Genomic DNA, 19,971 nt, shown 5'->3' on the forward strand with positions numbered 1-19,971 from the left:
TGTACACTCTACTAAATTAAGATAAATAAACGTTTCTAGCTACTACCAGAGGCATACGGCAGGGGATAGTGGCTGGTTGACCCTTCCCAAATTCTACGCCAATGAAGAAATTGCTATTTTAGTTCAATTTTTTTATTTTCCAATACTTTTTATGTAAATAATATACTCTTCATTCGTAACGATAAAATGATTAGTTTTCGAGATATTTGGAATTAAAAATGAAGCGACACAATACATTAATCAAAATAACCGTGTCGTTTCATTTTTAACTTCAAATTATCTCGAAAACTAATGACTTTATCGTTACTAATGAAGAGTATATTATTTACGTAGAAAGTACGGGAGAATCCAAAAATTGAACTAAAATAGCAATTTCGCCAGTGGCGTAGAATTTGGAAAGGGTCAACTTTCACTTTCCCCCGTCGTATGCCTCTGGTAATATCCAGAAACGTTTGTTTAACATAATTTAGTGGTTTGTACAGTACCTATACTTCCTGCTAAGTATGAAAAGGATACGTCGAATAGTTTTATTATGCTGAGCAAAAATAGTTTTTAAATTTTTAAATAAAACTCAACTAAGGAGTAACTCAATAAGGAACCACATTTTATTTAAGCGTTTTAGGTTAATTCTTCGTATTTTGTGCTAAGGTTTCTCCAGTTACTATATGGACAATTATTAATGAAACACCTTGTATATTAAGTAATAAAAATGCCGAGTTGGCGCAATGATATGAAATGATTGTAATTTCGAATCTATTCATACAAATTTTATTGGCTTTGACTGACGTTACATTCTCCATAAGATGTGTGCGGTGTTCCTTCTTATTCAAATTTAGCTCTATTTTTATGGCGTCGTTTATTTACCAAAGTGTTATTTTTAGGTTACAGTTGCAGTTGTGCTGATGGCTTCAGTTTCATAAACAAAAAATGCGTGGCAGAAAATTCAAGCTCGTTACTTCTCTACTTCGCCCACGACAAGGCGATATTTAGTATGAGTAATACAGGAAGCAATCTAAAAGTTGTTGTTAATACTACTGGAGCGAGTGGTTTAGATTTCCATTATAGAGACAATATGCTTTATTGGTCAGACACAAAAACGAAAAAGGTAAAATATTCAACTTCATACTAAATGCTCAACCTCAATATTAAAAATTATTCCTTAATGCAACCCTTATCAATAATTCCTACTACCGATTCAGACATTAGAAGTACAGACATTCTAAGACGTTCCAACGGAAGATTCTCTCTCTTGACTGTTGACCGCTCTAGGCAACAAACGTGCAAATATCCCTGTGCCATGTCCATAGACTTCCTAATAACCGTCTGGCCAAGTAAATTTGTGAAGAAACCCCGACAAGGAGAAGGCCCTTAAGACATCCGCGAATGCGATAGAGAGATAACATGTTCAGATTTAAGAACAATGGGGCTACCAACTGGCCCAACTATCATGGACGACCGTTCGAGATGGAAGCGAGATGTGCAGCACTCCGGGTTGTACTGCTACGACAAGAAGAAGAAAATATTGTCTGTATAACAATAACCTCTCTCAATTCCTTTAAACCACACCACGCCCTATATACTCTGGGCTAATTAGCAAAATACGAGGAAAAGTTATTTACCAGCAATTTTATTTCTGGAATCGAATCTTATAATTCTATATATTAATAATATAAATATGCAAAGTCCGCAGATAGTGTGCTACTTTTTTATAAACAAAATGGCGCCCGAAAATAGTGTTTTTTTTCAATTTTTGCTCTATTACTCCAAAGATTTTAACTTTACACCAAAAACACCCAAATAAAAATTCACCGTAATTAAATTCTGCATAGTGACGTGTTTTTCCCGATTTACTTCGACGAAGTTTTCCCCGAAAAATGCGGGTTTTTCCAACAAAATCTTTAATTTTCAACTAAAACTTTAGATAAGTAATTGTTTATCAGTAATTAAATAACTTGGTAATATAAAAGCTCTTTTCGTATAGATTATAATTCCAGAAGCCGATGGAAATTGAATGGACAGTTTAGCAACAATTGAATTGTTAATTAATAAATTTACGGTCACTATAATAACCACAATAATTATGATACATAAGAATAACTATGATTTTTGTATAAATAGATACTGTACCTATCTAATGTACTTTACAGAATTAAAATTAGATAATTTAAGCGGCCTAAGGAATATTTTAAAATTATAAACAATTTTTTGGCTCATAAACAAATAGAATATCTCAGGAAATATTAAATTAAATTAAATCATGAAAACGGTATTGGAAAAAAAGCGGCAGGACGCTTCTTTTAAAAGAAAAAACGTTTAATTCTGATGGGTGGTTCTTGAGATACAACCGGTCAAAGTTGACCGGCATTTATGGCAAAGATATAAACAATAGGATCATAATTATCTAACCATCATCTTTTTCTTTTTATCCTCTTTCTCCACACCAATTTTCATATCTTTAAAATACTCATAACATATATTATTATAATAAAAACTATCGATATTACGAGTGAAAATTGCCAAAAATACCAAAATTCCAATCAAAAATTAGGTTGGAGAAAATGTAATCTCAAAGTTCAAAATCGGTATACGTTAAAAAAATGCATTTTCTCGGCTTCCCATGGAGCAATTTTCTTCATTCTTTTTTTGTTCCCAAGTAACTCGAGTGGAGCCATCTAACTAACGTATTATTAAATGTCAAACTTGCTTTTGTTTTGTTATAATAGATTAATTTATTTATAAGAATAGAAAACTACATATTTTTCCAGTGGTAGACTTTTTTTAGATAAACTTACTACAAGTGTACCTTTTAAAGTTAAAAACACAAATATTCTCATTTGAAAGCTGTATAATTATTTAAACAATCTTTATTTAAACAAATTAAAAATTTTTGTTATAAAAAATAAATTAATTTATTATAACAAAACAAAAGCAACTTTGACATTTAGTAATGCGTTAGTTAGATGGCTCTACTCTAGTTACTTGGAAACAAAAAAAGAATGAAGAAAATTGTTCCATGGGAAGCCGAGAAAATGCATTTTTTTAACGTATAGGTACCGATTTTGAACTTTGAGATTACATTTTCTACAACCTAATTTTTGATTGGAATTTGCTATTTTTGGCAATTTTCACTAGTAATATCGATAGTTTTTATTATAATAATAAATGTTATGAGTATTTTAAAGATATGAAAATAGGAGTGGAGAAAGAGAACCGAAAAAAAATGTGATGGTTCGAAAATCATGATCCTATTGTTTATATCTTTGCCGTAAATGCCGGTCAACTTTGACCGGTTGTATCTCAGGAACCACTTATCACAATTACAACGTTTTTTTTTAAAGAAGCATCCTGCCGCTTTTTTTCTAATGCCATTTTTGTGATTTAATTTAATTTAATATTTCCAGTTATAAGCCAGAAAATTGTTTAAAATAATATAATTATAATTTTAAAATATTCCTGAGTCCGCTTTAATAGTCCAATTTAAATTCTGTAAAGTACATTAGATAGGTACAGTGTCTTTTCATATAAAAATCATAGTTATTCTTATGTATCATAATTGTTGTGGTTTTTATAGCGACCGTAAATTTTTAATTAACAATTCAATTGTTGCTAAACTGTTCAACTAAAACATTCAATTTCTAACGGCTTCTGGAATTATAATCTTTACTAAAAGAGCTTTTATATTACCAAGTTATTTAATAATTGATAAACAATTACTTATCTAAAATTTTAGTTGTAAATTAAAGATTTTGCTGGAAAAACCCGCATTTTCTGAGGAAAATTTTCGTCGAAGTTAATCGGGAAAAACACGTCTCCAGGCATAATTTAATTACGGTGAATTTTTACTTGAGTTTTTTGGTGTAAAGTTAAAATATTTGGAGTTATAGAGCAAAAATTGAAAAAATACGATTTTCGGGCGCCATTTTGTTTATAAAAAAAGTAGCACACTATCTGCGGACTTTGCATGCCTATATTATTAATATATTATTGTGTTTTCAATTTGGTTTGTGTGTTTTTCAAATCAAAGGCAAAATGAAAATTAAATTAATTTTTTTTTAAATAACGAGAGCACACAAATTTAATACACCCTGTATATTGATCTGTAAATATTTATTAGAATTTAGTTTGGATGTAAGTAGATTTCTCTTTTTCTCGGAGATGAGCTCTCCGATGAACTATTAAAGACTTTTGTAAATAATTAAAGTGAAAAGGACGATGCATTTAGTTTTAAAATGGAAAAAGATTGTTTATTACGGAAACTATAGAATCTACAGGTAGAGGGAATTATCAATTTCTAGAAAAGGTGGTTTAAAAGAAAGTTTGGAATTTTAACATTTTTGTTTCAACCGAGTAAATATTGTAGGGTTCTCCGAAAGTAATTAGGATGGTCGGAATAATTTTGAAAATGACTGTTTGTTTGTCGAATGGAAAAGTCGATGTTTCTGATTCTTGGCAATGTGGAAGGGGAAAAGTGGATTGGATGATTGAGAGAGTTTGAAAAAGAAGTCATTATGTTTTTGGTATCGCTGAGGAGCAGTTCGACGTTTTCGTGAATAAATAGTTAGCAAGTACCAGTGGTTGTTTGATAGTGGAGGATAGTGTTGAAAAGTGGAACGAGAGACAGATCAAATTGAGACGAAATACCTCTTTGATTCTGTATTATTGTGAGAAGGAGAGCAGAGAATTTTTGGAGTTTTGTTGGAATCGAGTACGTGTCAAAAGAGGCCCGGCTTGTTGGAGAATTGGTGCTGGTATGCTGATAGTTTTGAAGCTGGAGAACGGAGAGGGCTTTGATGAGTAGCCTTTAACATAGTCAACGAGGGAGAGCTGTTTTGGGTCACGAGAAGACATCAGAGTGAGTGAAGAAAAAGGTCAGTCAACTTATGTGAAAGATATTTTTATGTTCGGAAACTAAAATTTTGGGTAAAAAGCATATGAATTAAAATTCCAATATTTCTAAAAGTATAGCTAATCTTGCGAATACATAAATTTGTTTTGTTTAGTTTGTTTTACCAAAGTCATCGGGAAGAAACCGATAAATTGTTTTTTTTTTACTATAATAAATTTAAGTGGTAAAAATTTCATTCGGACATCTGTGTCCACAGGTTTTAGATTTGATAGATTTTAGAGTATTGATTTTGATAAATAGACAATTCTGTATGTTTATTTTAATATTTTGCTTTATTTATTTTCCCTATTTTATCCCGATTAGGATCAACTAAGAGATACTGAACCCACGAGAGAAGATAAGTATAACGTGAGATAATTTAGATTTTTTTTTAATAGTATAAAAAGGCACCCTGAGATTTTTTATTCATTTTTATGTATGATTTGCAACAATTAAATAATTAATCAAATAAATAATAATTAATATAAAATAAATAAGAAGCAGATCATATCAATATATACAATCATAAGATTCGATTCCAGCAATAAAATTGCTGGTAAATAACTTTTCCCAAAATGGCCTATTCTCCGATAATCTGCCGAGACTAATAAAGAAGTACACATTCACTCTGAGATTATATTAATAATTTCGCATATGTAAATTTTTTCTAGGTTCATTCGCAACAAATAGTGGGCACACCAGGCTTCTCAACTCCAGACATAGATCTCTCCCTGCCAGGCTCGTGGTTACCAATTGCAGTAGCAGTAGATTGGATAGGAAATAAACTCTACGTAGCAGATTCTGTTGGTCAAAAAGTCGACATTTTCGAACTCAGAGGAAAATGGCATGCAGTAGTCTTAGGCTCTAACTTAACCAACCCAGCTGATATAGCTCTAGATCCTACAGTCGGTTACATGTTTGTCGCAGACAGTTCTCAAGTATTAAGAGCCAACATGGATGGTACTAAACCTGTGTCTATAGTATCAGAAGCAGCTTACAAAGCTTCAGGAATAGCAGTGGACATTATTTCTAAGAGAGTGTATTGGTGTGATTCTCTTTTGGACTATATAGAGACAGTTGACTATGATGGACAGAACAGATTTTTGGTAGTAAGAGGACAACAAGTGCCAAGTCCAGCACGCTTAACCTTATTCGAAAATAGAGTATATTGGACAGATGGTACAAAGCAAGGTGTTATGTCTGTTGATAAATACGAAACAAGTAGTATTCAATCAATCTATCGAATGAAAGATATTAGGGATCCAAAAGCTATTAAAGCAATCCATGGTTTGGTTCAACCGCATGTCGTTAATCCGTGTGGTAATAACAATGGAGGTTGCCAACATATGTGTGTCGTTACCAAAACAGGTACCACTTTAGGCTACAGGTGTGCGTGTAACATTGGTTGGAAACTCTCAACAGATGAGCGCAATTGCGACTTGATCGTAGATTTCTTAATGTATTCACAACAGAGGTTCATAAAAGGCAAAGTTCTTAATCCCGTTATCGAAGGTTTCAGCGAAGCTATCTTACCAGTTGTCTCACGAAGAGCCAGATTCGTAGGCTTGGATTACGATGCAAAGGAACAGCTAATATACTACTCAGACGTTCTACAAGATGTCATTTACAGAGTCCATAGAAACGGTACAGATAAGGAAATAGTTCTGGCCTCTCAGAACGAAGGAGTTGAAGGTTTGGCTGTAGATTGGGCTGCTAAAAATTTATACTACATAGATAGTCGTAAAGGAACTCTTAACGTATTATCTACCCGTAATATTACTTACAGAAGAACGTTGCTGAAGAATCTCAAAAGACCTAGAGCTATTGTTGTCCATCCTAATAAAGGTTATGTGTTCTTCTCTGAATGGGACAGGCCAGCGAATATTTCCAGAGCTTTAAGTGATGGATCAAACTTGATCGTGTTTAAAAATTTGACGCTTGGTTGGCCTAACGGTCTTTCCATAGACTTTGCTACTGATAGACTGTATTGGTGCGATGCTCTTCTTGATCATGTTCAGCATTCCAAACTAGATGGTACTGATGTTAAGACAGTCAACTCCAGATTGATCAGGCATCCATTCAGCATCGTCATTTACAATGATTTTATGTACATAACCGATTGGAGACTAGACGCAATAGTCAAATTACACAAACTAACTGGTGCTGATGAAGAAATTCTTGTAAAAGAACCACAAACCAACCGTTTATACGGTGTCAAAATATACAGCGAAAAGGAACAACCAATCATAGAATCCCATCCTTGTTGGAACAACAATGGAGGTTGCCAGAAACTTTGTTTCGCTAATCCAAGAGATAATATGTATGAACTGGTAGCCAAATGCGGCTGTCCTTATGGAGAAAGGCTGGCCTCCGACGAAAAGACTTGTCAAGCTGATCCCAATCATGAACCTCCAGTGCAAGCTTGTCCTAACAGTTGGGACTTCACTTGTAACAACCAAAGGTGTATTCCGAAATCATGGGTCTGCGATGGAGATGATGACTGTCTAGATAATAGTGACGAAAATCAAAATTGTACGAGTAAGTAACTAATATATTCATTAAAAAGTTTAGAAAATATTAAAAAAAATACTAGATTTGTTGTAAAAGGTATACTTTAAAATACCCTAAATAAGGGTCACAATAAGACAAAACGTTTTCGGATTAAGAAATCCATCATCAGTGTTCTTAAAGCCCTAAAATTAAGTATTACCTAATTAATTGAGAAAAAGTTAAAAAATTGACAGAGGTTTTAAAAAACAAGAGTCCATACTTACAAAAAATAGCATGCATGAGCCACCAAAATGTGTTGGGTAAAAACCCTTTAAATGTAAACGATTATGTTATGTTACATATTTATATAAAATTTCAATGATGTTCTAGATAAGCCTGGATCTTACCCAGGGCAACACTGGACTCTTTCCACGTGGTTGGAATTTTTTTGGAGAAAGGAAATATTGTTCTGAAGCTATTTCCTTTTGGCATCTTTTGCAGTTTACTATTTTATTTGGAAATAAAGCCACAATTTAAGTTTGAAATTAAATTTATTTGAAGATTTTCACTGACAGTATATTTCCTACTGTTATTTTCACTGACTATTGGTCAGAATCAACATTCTCATTCTTTAAGCAATTGTAAATTATTTTAACCTCAGAATGTTCTTGAACATAAATGACTGATAATGGCACTTCACTGAACCTGAGGATCTTCTCTTCTCCATTACACGTTGTCGGTACACACCGCGCTTTCATCTTCTTCTTCTTCAGTTGCCATCTCCGCTACGGACGTTGGCAATCATCATAGCTACTTTAATTTTTGAGGCAGTACCTCTAAATAGTTGTTTTGAGCTGCATCCAAATCACTCTCTCAGGTTCTTCAGCCATGAAATTCGTCTTCTTCCGATGCTTCTTCTGACATCTATCTTTCCTTGCATTATGAGTCGCAGGATGCCATAATTCTCGCCCCGCATCACATGTCCGAGATACTGTAGCTTTCTTTCTTTAATTGTAAGTTCAACTTCCTTCTCTTTACCTATTCTTCTTAGTACTTCGTTGTTCGTAACTCTATCTACCCAGGAAACCCTCATAATTCTTCTATAGGTCCACATTTCAAAGGCGTTAAGTCGTCTCATTGTCTCTACATTTAACGTCGATGATTCCACTCCTTAGTATAGTACACTGTATACGTAACATTTTGTTAGGCGTACTTTAAGAGCTAATGTTAAATCTTTGCTACATAGGACCTTTTTCATTTTCATAAAATTAGAATGTGCTTTTTCGATTCTGATTTTAATTTCTGCAGTGTAGTCAATATTTACTGTTATAAGTGTTCCTATGGTAAGTGTACTTTTTTACTCTTTTGATCTGCTGGCCCTCTACTATCAAGATTCCGTTAGTACTACGTCTGTTTTTACTAATTTTCATAAACTTCCTCTTTTTAATGTTGACAGAGAGTCCCTACTCTCTACTACACCTCACTATTTTACTCATGAGTCTTTCCAGGTCTTGTAAACTATCGGCTATTATTACTGTGTCATCTGCATATCTGATATTGTTAACTAAGACTCCATTTACTCTTATGCCGACTGTTTCATCTTTCAGAGTTTCTCGAATTACCTCTTCAGAGTAAACGTTAGATAATAGAGGTGATAGTATTCAGCCTTGCCTGACTCCTCTGTATATTTCCATTTCTTCAGATGTTTCTTTTTCAATTCTTTTCAATTTACCAATTTCTTTTTAATTTACCGTGCTTTAGAAGGTTTCTATTTTGTTTCTCTTTAGTAGGTTCAAACTTCCAACCATAAGTCATCTTGAAGAGGGCACTTACATCTTGAAGTAACTGTCTGACGGTTGATCTGACAATTTTTTAAGGAAAACTCTTAAGGAGCTGGATAGGAAATTTGAGCATTTATGCCGCCAATATTTATTACACTATGGTAAACTATACACAGGTATCTCTTTGTTATCCTAGAAGCCGAATAAGTAGCACACATCTTGTCTACAGTATCCACCTCACCTTTGTTTTGATTGTAATCAATCTATTTTCATAAAAAAAAGTTACTAGAATTTTATTAATATACTTAGATAGAACGGCGCGTGTAGTAAATTTTACGAATATCAGAAATTTTGTAGATATCAAACGCCTGTGCGTACATCCGATACGTTATTAGTTTAGGAACATACCGAACCTCACAAACCTAGAAGCTCGATGCGCTTAAATGTGTGGTATGAGTTGGAGTACGATCACGTGCTTTTGTCGTAAAATTTACGACAACGTGCCAGCTGGAAGTCTAATTTCAATATATTCTTGTCTTTTTAGAACCAACCTGCAGCTCGAGTGAATTCCAATGCAAATCAGGTCGCTGTATCCCCATGACATTCAAATGCGACGCTGAGAACGATTGTGGTGATTTCAGTGACGAAACGGGCTGTGTCAACGTAACCTGCTCAAGCACCCAATTCCATTGCGACAACGGCCGATGCATCCCGAACAGCTGGAAGTGCGATTCAGAAAACGATTGCGGAGATGGCTCAGACGAAGGTGAATCTTGTGCGGAAAAGACCTGTGCCTACTACCAGTTCACTTGCCCCAGAAACGGTCATTGTATACCTCAGAATTGGGTGTGTGATGGTGACGATGATTGCTTCGATAAAGAAGACGAAAAGGACTGCCCACCGATTACCTGCCAGAGCAATCAGTTCAAGTGTACTGATTTGAAACAATGTATTCAGGAGAGCTACAAATGTGACGGTATTCCTGATTGTAATGATGGCAGCGACGAAGTTGGATGTCGTAAGTATTTTATCATAATCTTTTTTAGACCAGGACTAATCTGTAAAAAAACGTGTATTTTTGGATGTGAGGGGTGGCATTCGGATTTTTGTAGATAAAGTTAGGTGACACCTGCAGTAATAATAATTGATTTATGCTCCTTCTCAAATATGCCCGGAACCTTAATAAAAAAATTATAATATTTAAAAATTTCGAAAAACATCGATTTTTTTCTGCTTTCTTTGCTTATAACTTTAAAACGGTTCGTTTTGGAACAAAGTAGTACAAAAATAAAATAAAGATAATATAATTTTGTATGATATACTGGTCAAAAATGTCTTCAGGTATTACCTTTTCTGCAATATAGCAATAAATACAAAATAAGGGGGCAAAATACGCCTGTTGTTATTCAATGTTTCTTAACCACTTTGGTGGCAGTTAGAACCTTAGTAATTCGCTTAGAAAATTCTTATAACTTACTTAAATGGTCTACCAAATTTCATTAAAATCGACCTAATAGATTTTGCATAATAAATTTGCAATATAAATGTTTTTAAAAAAGTTCAAATTTTTTAAAATCTTTCTGAACAAAAAGTAAACCCTTTAAAAGTTGGCTAATTTTTTTACATATAAAGAGGTGCTCTACCTGTCTAATACACTTTACAGAATTAAATTCGGATTATTTAAGGGGCCTCAGCAATGTTTTAAAATTATAAACAATTTTTTGGCTTATAAAAAAATATGTTTAATAATAAAAAAATTAATTTTTAGCAATGTAAATAATTAAAACCGGTATAATTTAACTTAAACTTTCAAATGCTGTCAGCAGAATTGCGATTTTATTTTTTATCAAAAGTTATTCTCGTTCAAAAATTGCAATTTTTCGATTTTTTAAATTAGGTCTGGATCCCACGTATGAATAGTTGATTAATAGCAAGCTGAAAATTTGTTAATAGATTAAGGGTGTCTAGTCGAATAAACTTTGATATATGGGAACACTGAAACAGGGGCAGTTTTAATTGTGGAACAGGTTAAAAATTTGGAACGGTCACAGCACGAAAACGGCACATTTATTTTGTCCGACAGAACAGACTTAAACTCTCCGAACAGAGATTAAACTCTCATGAAAAAATCAGACTGCTATTTATTACCTGTCATAATTCCTGTCATTTGACATATTCTACATGTTCCACTCATTAAAACGCCCATTTGGTGATAAATAGCAGTCTGATTTTTGCATGAGAGTTTAATCTCTGTTCGAATAGTTTAAGTCTGTTCTGTCGGACAAAATAAATGTGCCGTTTTCGTGCTGTGACGGTTACAAATTTTTAACCTGTTCCACAATTAAAACTGCCCCTGTTCCAGTGTTCACACATATCAAAGTTTATTCGACTAGACACCGTTAAGCTATTAACAACTTTTCAGCTTGCTATTAATCAACTTTTTTTTCATACGCGGGATCCAGACCTAAATGTTCCGCCGCGTTTATCTCGAAAACTATGCATTCTACGAAAAAACTTGTAAGAACATTTTTTGCATGGTACAAAGACGCCAGGTACGATATTGCGCATGCGACTATCAGCTGATCGCGTTCTGTCGACGTCACAATGAGAGTAGCCGCTGTTGGAATACATACGTTTATATGGGAGTTTTATCGATTTTTTAGATTTTGGGAGATTTTTGTGAGATTCAGTTGATTAGCAGGCTTGTCAGTGTGAAAGAATTATTATTTACCCCTTAATGCAGAGGTCGGCAACATTTTTAATGTAAAGAGTGAAATACCAAATTAAAAATTCATGGCGGGCGCCAACTATTTTTTGACCTAACAAATATATTAATATAAACGTATAAAAAATATACGTTTTGAATTTGTCTCAATTAACAATAGTTTAAGGGCGCATTAAAATTTATTGAAGGGCGCGGTGGCGCCCGCGTGCGCCCCGTTGCCGACCTCTGCCTTAATGTATTGTCTCCAAAATTAGTTTACTTAAAAAACAACTGAAGGGCATCTTAAAATAAGTTTGTTGTCATTTAATATCCTGAGATGTTTGATAGTTTAAAATTTATTGTTTATAAAGTAAAGCTTTCTTAAAACTTTTGTAAAATGGATGCCGTTAAAAATAATGTACAAATTAGTTTTGAAATTTCATTCGGTCGACAAATTATTGAATTTAACAGAAATGATTGAAATTTAAAGATGGATAACTATATAATTATGTATAACATTGATGATTTGATATACTATATAAATTATATCCAATGTTCTTAATTACAATTTACGCTATATATGTCGGTATACAGGGTGAGGCAGATAACTGGCCTATTAGAAATATCTCGAGAACTAAAGGCAACAGAATCATGAAAATTTGAATACAGGGGTTTTGAAGGATTATCTATTAAATGAAAATATTTTCATCTCTTTGCAACTTCCGGTTATACCGGAAGTTGCTTATAACTTCGTTTTTTTAATGGGACACCCTGTATATTTCTACATTTTCGGATTCTCTTTGATGTCTTCTTTCTTAAAATATGAGGATTTGTAATGTTATACAGGGTATTTTAAAAGATAATTACGTTTTTTTATTATGTTGTTCTGAAGCTATTTCCTTGTGGCATTTTTATGATTAATTATTTATATGGGAAATAAGCCACAATTAAAATGAAAAAAATAATTTTATTAACGTTTCGACGCCCAAATCGGGTGCCGTTGTCAAAATACAAAATATTACTAAAATAAACTAAAGTGTTGTTGCTAAGCAAAAAAATTCTTCTAATAATTTATTTAATCTCACTCATTTATATTGGCAATTCAGACATATATTATACATTTTAAAGTAGAAGACTTTAAAATGATATTGCCAATATTTATGAGTTGCGTTCCTGGGACGACTTACTGAAAGATAGTTCATTCGATTACATGAAATTAACCCCAACTCAAGAATATCCGTCATAAAAAATTATAGCATGTGATATGTCTTTAAAAAGACAACCAAATGCAACGACAGTAAAATTCTCGCGTTAGAGACTTCATAGTAAATCACAAGGGAAAACCAGGAAAAACCCTGTGATACTATCCCGACATCGTAAGTATTTGGTCTTACATTAATTTACTCTCAAAAAATAATACCAAATTCTGACTTGTAACATGTTTAAATTATAAATAATATTAATAATACTAGATATATAAGTAATACTAAAATATAAAATATGTACTAGCTCGATATTATTGACTTACTAATCTTGGTATTTTCTTTCTATTGACTTCCTCTTTCAGTATGGGTAACCACATCCTACTGCATTCTACCGAGGAATTTGCGACACAATTGGTTTCATTTAGCATAATTAGAGCCGCTTCTTTGATTTTTCTCTTTTTACTATCTGATTCTTTCAGGACTATACTTGAATCTCTCCACTGAACTCTATGTTCATTATCCCATGCGTGTTGACATATTTGAGATCTCTCAAATTCTCTATTTTTAATATAAGATTGATGTTCACTTATTCTAACGTCTAATGGTCTTGATGTCTCACCTAAATAAAATTGTTCGCATTCACAAGGTATTTTATAAATGCAATTCTTTGTTCTTTCTTGATCATTGTTAGGTTTAGTTTTAGATAGAATAGATCTCAATGTGTTTGTTGTTTTGAATGTTGTTGAAATGTTGAATTTATTTCCTATTGTTTTAAGTTTCTCGGATAGTCCTTTTATATATGGTATTGATATTTTCCTCGTATTATTTCTGGTGAATGTTGTAGGATCCCGTTCTAAGTTGTTCTGTTCCATTCGATCCAATCTTGACAATTCCTTATTTATAAACGATAAAGGATAATCATTTTTTAATAAAACAGATGTTAACAATTGTTTTTCTGCTAAAAAGGAATTTTCGTTAGAACAAGTAATTTTGGCTCTATCATATAAGGATTTAATGATTCCCTTTTTAACGTTGATGTTGTGATTTGACTTGTAATTGAGATATCTGTTGGTGTGTGTTGGTTTTCTATACACTTGAGTCTCATATCCAATATCCTTCTTTGAGATCAAAACATCGAGGAAAGGTAGGCTGTTATTGTATTCCTTTTCCATTGTAAATTTTATTGTCTCTTCTTGATCGTTTATAATATTCAGGAACGTATCCAACAATTCTGATCTATGAGGCCATATTGAAAACACATCATCTACATATCTCCACCATACTGTGGGTTTTAAATTTTGTTTAGAAATAATATTAGTTTCGAAATCCTCCATAAATATATTAGCCAATAATGGAGATAAAGAAGAGCCCATTGCTAGACCAAAATTTTGTTTATAGAATTCATTGTTTAGTTGAAAATAGGTATTATGGGTACATAATGTCAATAACTCCATTATAGCTGATACATTTAGTCTTGTCCTAGTTGCCAATGTATTATCATTCTCTAATTTCGTTTTGATTATGTTTAAAGTTTTATCTAATGGTACATTTGTAAATAAACTGTTTATGTCAAAACTTACTAAAATATTATTTGGATTAAATTCAATAGTTGACAATTTGTTTAAAAAATGTTTTGTATTTTTTATAAAAGTGTCATCATTATTAGGAAATGGTTTTAGAATGTTTAATAAGAATTTTGATAGTTCACTACAAGGAGAATTGATGGTACTACAAATGGGTCTAAGTGGTATGTTCGCTTTATGAATTTTCGGCACTCCATAAAAATGTGGTGTCTTACTGTAGTGAGGTGTCATTAATTTTCTTTGATAGTATGTTAGATCATTTTTAAATTTGAATAAAGTTCTATATATTTTGTTTTCCAGTGTCTTCGTTGGATCCTTCGTTAATTTGCTATAAGGTCCATTTGTAATTAGATCTGTAATTTTGTCCTCATATTGTATTTTATTCATTATTACAGTTGCATTGCCTTTATCCGCTGGTAGGATTGTTATGGAGTCATCATTTCTTAAAGTTTTTAAAGCTTTCATTTCCTCTTTGTTGATGTTCTGTTCAATTTGATTAGACTTTTCCAATTCAAGTTTACATAGTACCCTATATTGTTCTTTTTCATGAGTTGGTAGACACTGGGATATTTTCTCCACTGAGCTGATTATGTCTAATTTTGGAATAGATGGATGAGTAACAGCATAGTTTAAACCTTTTGACAATACCAAATTTTCCGTTGCATTTAAATGTCTATTTGATAGATTGACAACTGTCGCTAATATGTCATTATTTCTATTTAGGTTATCAAAAGTATGTAAACTATTTTGTTCTAAAAGATTATTAAATTTATTTAAATGTATATTTCTTTGTTTCTGATATGAATTTTCATAAATTATGTGTAAACTAAAAATAATTCGATCAAAATCAGAATTTGATATCATTCCGAAAAGTAAATCTTCAATACTTACGATGTCTTGTTCGATAAAAAATAAATTTGACCTGTGAAATTGCAACCTTTCATTTTTTATTTTTTTTTTTTTTTTTTTTTTTTCATTTTAATTGTGGCTTATTTCCCATATAAATAATTAATCGTTTTTTTATTAATTTCGTAGCAACATTCACACCCTGTAGAATTGTATTAGTTTAACATCTAAAACTCTACTTAAGGTCAAATGATTTTTAATATACTCTACTATTGTTAAGAATCATTAGTATAGCTAAATTTTTAATTTTAGTATACAGGGTTGGTCGTAACTCGGAATGAGTATTTTCTGAGTTTTCTTAAATGGAACACCCTGTATTTTAGTATTGTAATGAAATGATATTTTATGGTACTTTTTTATATCTTAAGTATTCCCTATACCTACTGCTTTAATTTGTGCTAAAACACGTCTCTATGCAGAATTTAATTACGTTGAATTTTTATTTGGGTGTTTTTGGTGTAAAGTTCAAATCTTTGAAATTATAGCGCAAAAATTGAAAAAAACATGATTTTCTGAAGTAAGAAAGAAACACTATCTGCGGATTTTGCATACCTATATTATTAATATGTACAATCATAAGATTCGATTCAAGCAATAAAATTGCTGGTATATAACTTTTCCTTGTATTTTGCTAATTAGCTCAGAGTATTAGTATAGGATACGAGAAGCAATAAAACTTTTTTTTTCTTTTTACTCGTTATCAATTCTGTTTTATTGCAACTTTGTTTTTGTTTTCAGCTTCCATTGCACCTGACCAATGTAATTTGGAAAAACAATTCCAATGTCAGAAATCGGGCATATGCATACCGAAAGCTTGGTACTGTGACGGAACTCCAGATTGCGATGACAGATCAGACGAACCAGAATCGTGCGGCAACATCAACTGCCCGAACAACTTCTACAACTGTAACAGCACGCAGTGTATCTTCAAAGCCTATATCTGCGACGGTAAAAAGGATTGCGAGGATGGATCAGACGAAAGCAGCATCCACGCTTGCGTGAAACCTCCTTTCAGATGTCCTCCCGGCCAGTGGTTATGTCCAGATGTATCTGAGCGTTGTGTTAATCTTACGAGTGTGTGCGATGGTAAACCTGACTGTCCCAACGGAGCTGACGAAGGTGAAGACTGTGTCTTCGACGAATGTTCACACCAAGGAGGACTTTGTTCTAACGGCTGCAAGCAAAGTCCACAAGTAAGTAAAATTGTGTAGGTCTTTAAATTTTCTTCTTCTTTCTATTTTATAATGCCTGTTTTTCTTCGGTTTTTAGCCTCAATTGACATTGTCTGACCATCTTTTCCTCGGTCGTCTCAATGATCTTCTTGCATTTGGCGATATCATTCTTTCTATGTGCTGATTCCATTCTATTTTTCTTCTTTTGATCCACATTTTGATTTCTTCTATACCACATCTCGCTCGTATTTCCTCACTTCTTACTCTGTCTCTTAGAGTTTGGTTTGTTATTTTTCGTTAGACTTTCATTTCTGCTGTTTCCGGCAGTCTTTGTGTTTTCGTCGTATCTGCTCTTGTTTCCTCTGTGTACGTCATTATCGGTCTTATTGATTTATATGTCCTGGTTTTCGTTTCCATTGTGGGGTATTTGTTTCTCCAGATTGTGTTGTTGAGACATCTTGCTGCTCTTTTAGCCATGTTCACTTGTTTATGTACTTCTTCGTCCACTTTTCCGTAGCTTGACAGTTTTATTTCCAAGTTTTCCGTTTCCATCACCTGTTCTATTATTTTGCTATTTACGACCAGTTTACATCGTCTTGGTTCCGCTAATATTACTATCGATTTAGTTTTCTCTGTTGAGATCACCATGTTGCATATGAGAGCCGTGTCTTCGAATTCCTTAATTAATCTGTGTAGGTCATCTTCATTTTCGGCTGTTATTATGGCGTCGTCGGCGTAGCAGATTATCTTTATTTCCTTTTCTCCCATTCTATATCCTCTTCTTTTGTTTAACTTTCTTTATGATTTCATCCACTATCAGATTAAATATTAATGGGCTCAGCGAATCTCCTTGCCTAATAGCCCGATCAGAGAACAATCTGACCCCAAAAAAAATAAAGGAAGGATGAAAATTTGGGAATAGGTAGTTGAAATTGTCTATTAATATATACGAAAAAGTTTACAATTCTACATCCCCTCCATTTTTTAAAAATGGAGGGGAATACCTCCTCTCGAAGGGGAAAAATATACATTCAAAATAAGTCCGGAATGGGATGAAATGACTAATTCTAAGAAACTTTTGTTTTATAGAGTTTTTTCCCTAAGTCAATACTTTTCGAGTTATTTGCAAGTGAAACTGTTCATTTTTAACAGAAAAAAAACATGTTTCTGGACGGTTTTTCGGAGATAACTCAAAAAGTAAGTATTTCAGCAAAAAAAATATTCTTAGCAAAAATATAACTTATAAAAAACTGAAAAAAATGGTGTATGCGTGAGGTCTGTAGACCAGTAGAAGCAAAGTTGTAGCTTATGAAAAGTAGGTTCTTCTTCATCAAATTCCAAATCGAATATTTCAATGTGAAATAACCCAAAAACGGAGCACTTTTCGGGGAAAATTCATTTCAACTTTTTTAAAGTATTTAAAAAAAGGTTTATTTTTATTTTTTTAAAAAAACTTGTAACATTAAAAGTAAGTGAGTTACGCTCAAAATATTGTTGGTCCCTTTTATTTTTTTGGTAAAAAAATCGCGAAAATCACCCCCTAATTATCATCACAAATAAATTTTATCATTACCACTTCACAATTTACTTTGTTTATGTATTATTTATGATCTGTAAGTTTCATCCTTTCAAAGTGCTTATTTTTGAAAACGCTGTAGTTGAAATGACTTAAACGAGTAACTAATTACGAGTTTAGGCAAATTTTGAACAGCAATAGCATAATCAATTTTTGTATAACAAGAAAACAAAAAAGCAAAAATATTTAGAGAAGCAAAACGTACATTTTATTACTCTTTAAGATTTTTGGTATTACCAATAATTTTTAAGTTAATTCCATGAACAATTAAATTTTTTGAAGTTATACTTCTTTAGGCGCGATTGATAGTAAAATTTTATAATTCTGCGCGCATGCGCACACAGACAGTATGTACTTAGTTGGAATGAATTGTTCAGAATTAAAAAACGGCTCCGAACTCTGGAGAGGAAACAGAGGTAGAGCATTGGACTAGAGATCGAGAGGTCGCGGGTTCAAATCCCGGACGATTCACGTTTTCTTTTTAATTTTTGGTAGTTTTAATAAAAAAATTTTGAAAGTGGTAGGTAAGAAAGTTAGTTTAATATTTAAATAAAATGCAAATATAAACAGTTAAGTATATTTATTTCGTTGAAATTATATAATAGAAGTATAACTTCTTACGTGCGTACAAAGTACACACACATTCTTTTTTTTTTATTAAAAAAAATGTTTTATTTTAAGCCCAATTTTTTCCAAAAATGAGCACTTTGAACCAATGAAACTTATAGATAATATAAACAAAACATAAGTAAAGTAACTTGTGAAGCGGTAACGATTAATTTTATTTGGGAAGCTAATTAGGGGGTGATTTTCGCAATTTTTGTACCAAAAAATAAAAGGTACCAACAATATTTTGAGCGTAACTCACTTATTTTTAATGTTAGAAAATTTTTTAAAAAACAAAAATAAACCTTTTTTAAACACATTAAAAAAGTTGTAATGAATTTGCCCCGAAAAGTGCTCTGTTTTTTGGTTATTTCACATTGAAATATTCGATTTGGAATTTGACGAAGAAGAACCTACTTTTCATTAGCTACAACTCTGCTTATACTGGGTCTGCAGACGTCAAGAGTAAACCATTTTTTTCAATATTTTATAAGCTACATTTTACTAAGAATATTTTTTTCTCTAGAATACTTACTTTTTGAGTTATCTGCGAAAAACTGTCCATAAACATTTTTTTTGTTAAAAATGGACATATTCACTCGCAAATAACTCGAAAAGTATTGACTTAGTGAAAAAACTCTATGGAACAAAAGTTGCCTAAAATTAGTCATTTTATTAAATACCGGGCCTATTTTGAACATCTACAAAATGGTCTACAATATGGAATTTAATTTTTTTAGGGACCTCTATGTTTATGTCCAATTGGAGAAACGTTGATGAAAGACGGCATGAACTGTGAAGATCTCAACGAATGCGAACCTCCTGGAATCTGCTCACAGACGTGCACAAATACGAAAGGATCCTACTTTTGCTCCTGCGTGGACGGTTACACTCTAGAACCAGATAAATCCAACTGTAAAGCTTTCAGTAAGTACATGTTTTCTTCTTTTTTCTTAAAATTAATTTTGACATTAAATTTTTTTCAAAATTTCCCCAAATTTGGGGAAAAATATGTCAAAATGATCTGTTGTTTAAGTTCAAATGCTCCGGTTTTCTCCAAATT

General features: G+C 32.5%; 1 protein-coding gene across 2 annotated transcripts in view; it reads left to right on the plus strand.

The window, feature by feature from the left end:
- The window catches only part of LOC126879937 (low-density lipoprotein receptor-related protein 2), a 538,921-nt gene that overhangs the window by 470,290 nt on the left and 48,660 nt on the right, over nt 1-19,971 (plus strand). For both annotated transcript variants that reach the window (XM_050643311.1, XM_050643312.1), the window contains exons 7-11: nt 882-1,105; nt 5,557-7,423; nt 9,701-10,174; nt 16,293-16,747; nt 19,649-19,835. In XM_050643311.1, the coding sequence (XP_050499268.1) occupies nt 882-1,105; nt 5,557-7,423; nt 9,701-10,174; nt 16,293-16,747; nt 19,649-19,835 (3,207 nt within the window). The remainder of the gene's footprint in view (nt 1-881; nt 1,106-5,556; nt 7,424-9,700; nt 10,175-16,292; nt 16,748-19,648; nt 19,836-19,971) is intronic.

The sequence above is a fragment of the Diabrotica virgifera genome, chromosome 2, assembly GCF_917563875.1.
Source record: "Diabrotica virgifera virgifera chromosome 2, PGI_DIABVI_V3a".
Classification (NCBI taxonomy): Eukaryota; Metazoa; Arthropoda; class Insecta; order Coleoptera; family Chrysomelidae; genus Diabrotica; species Diabrotica virgifera.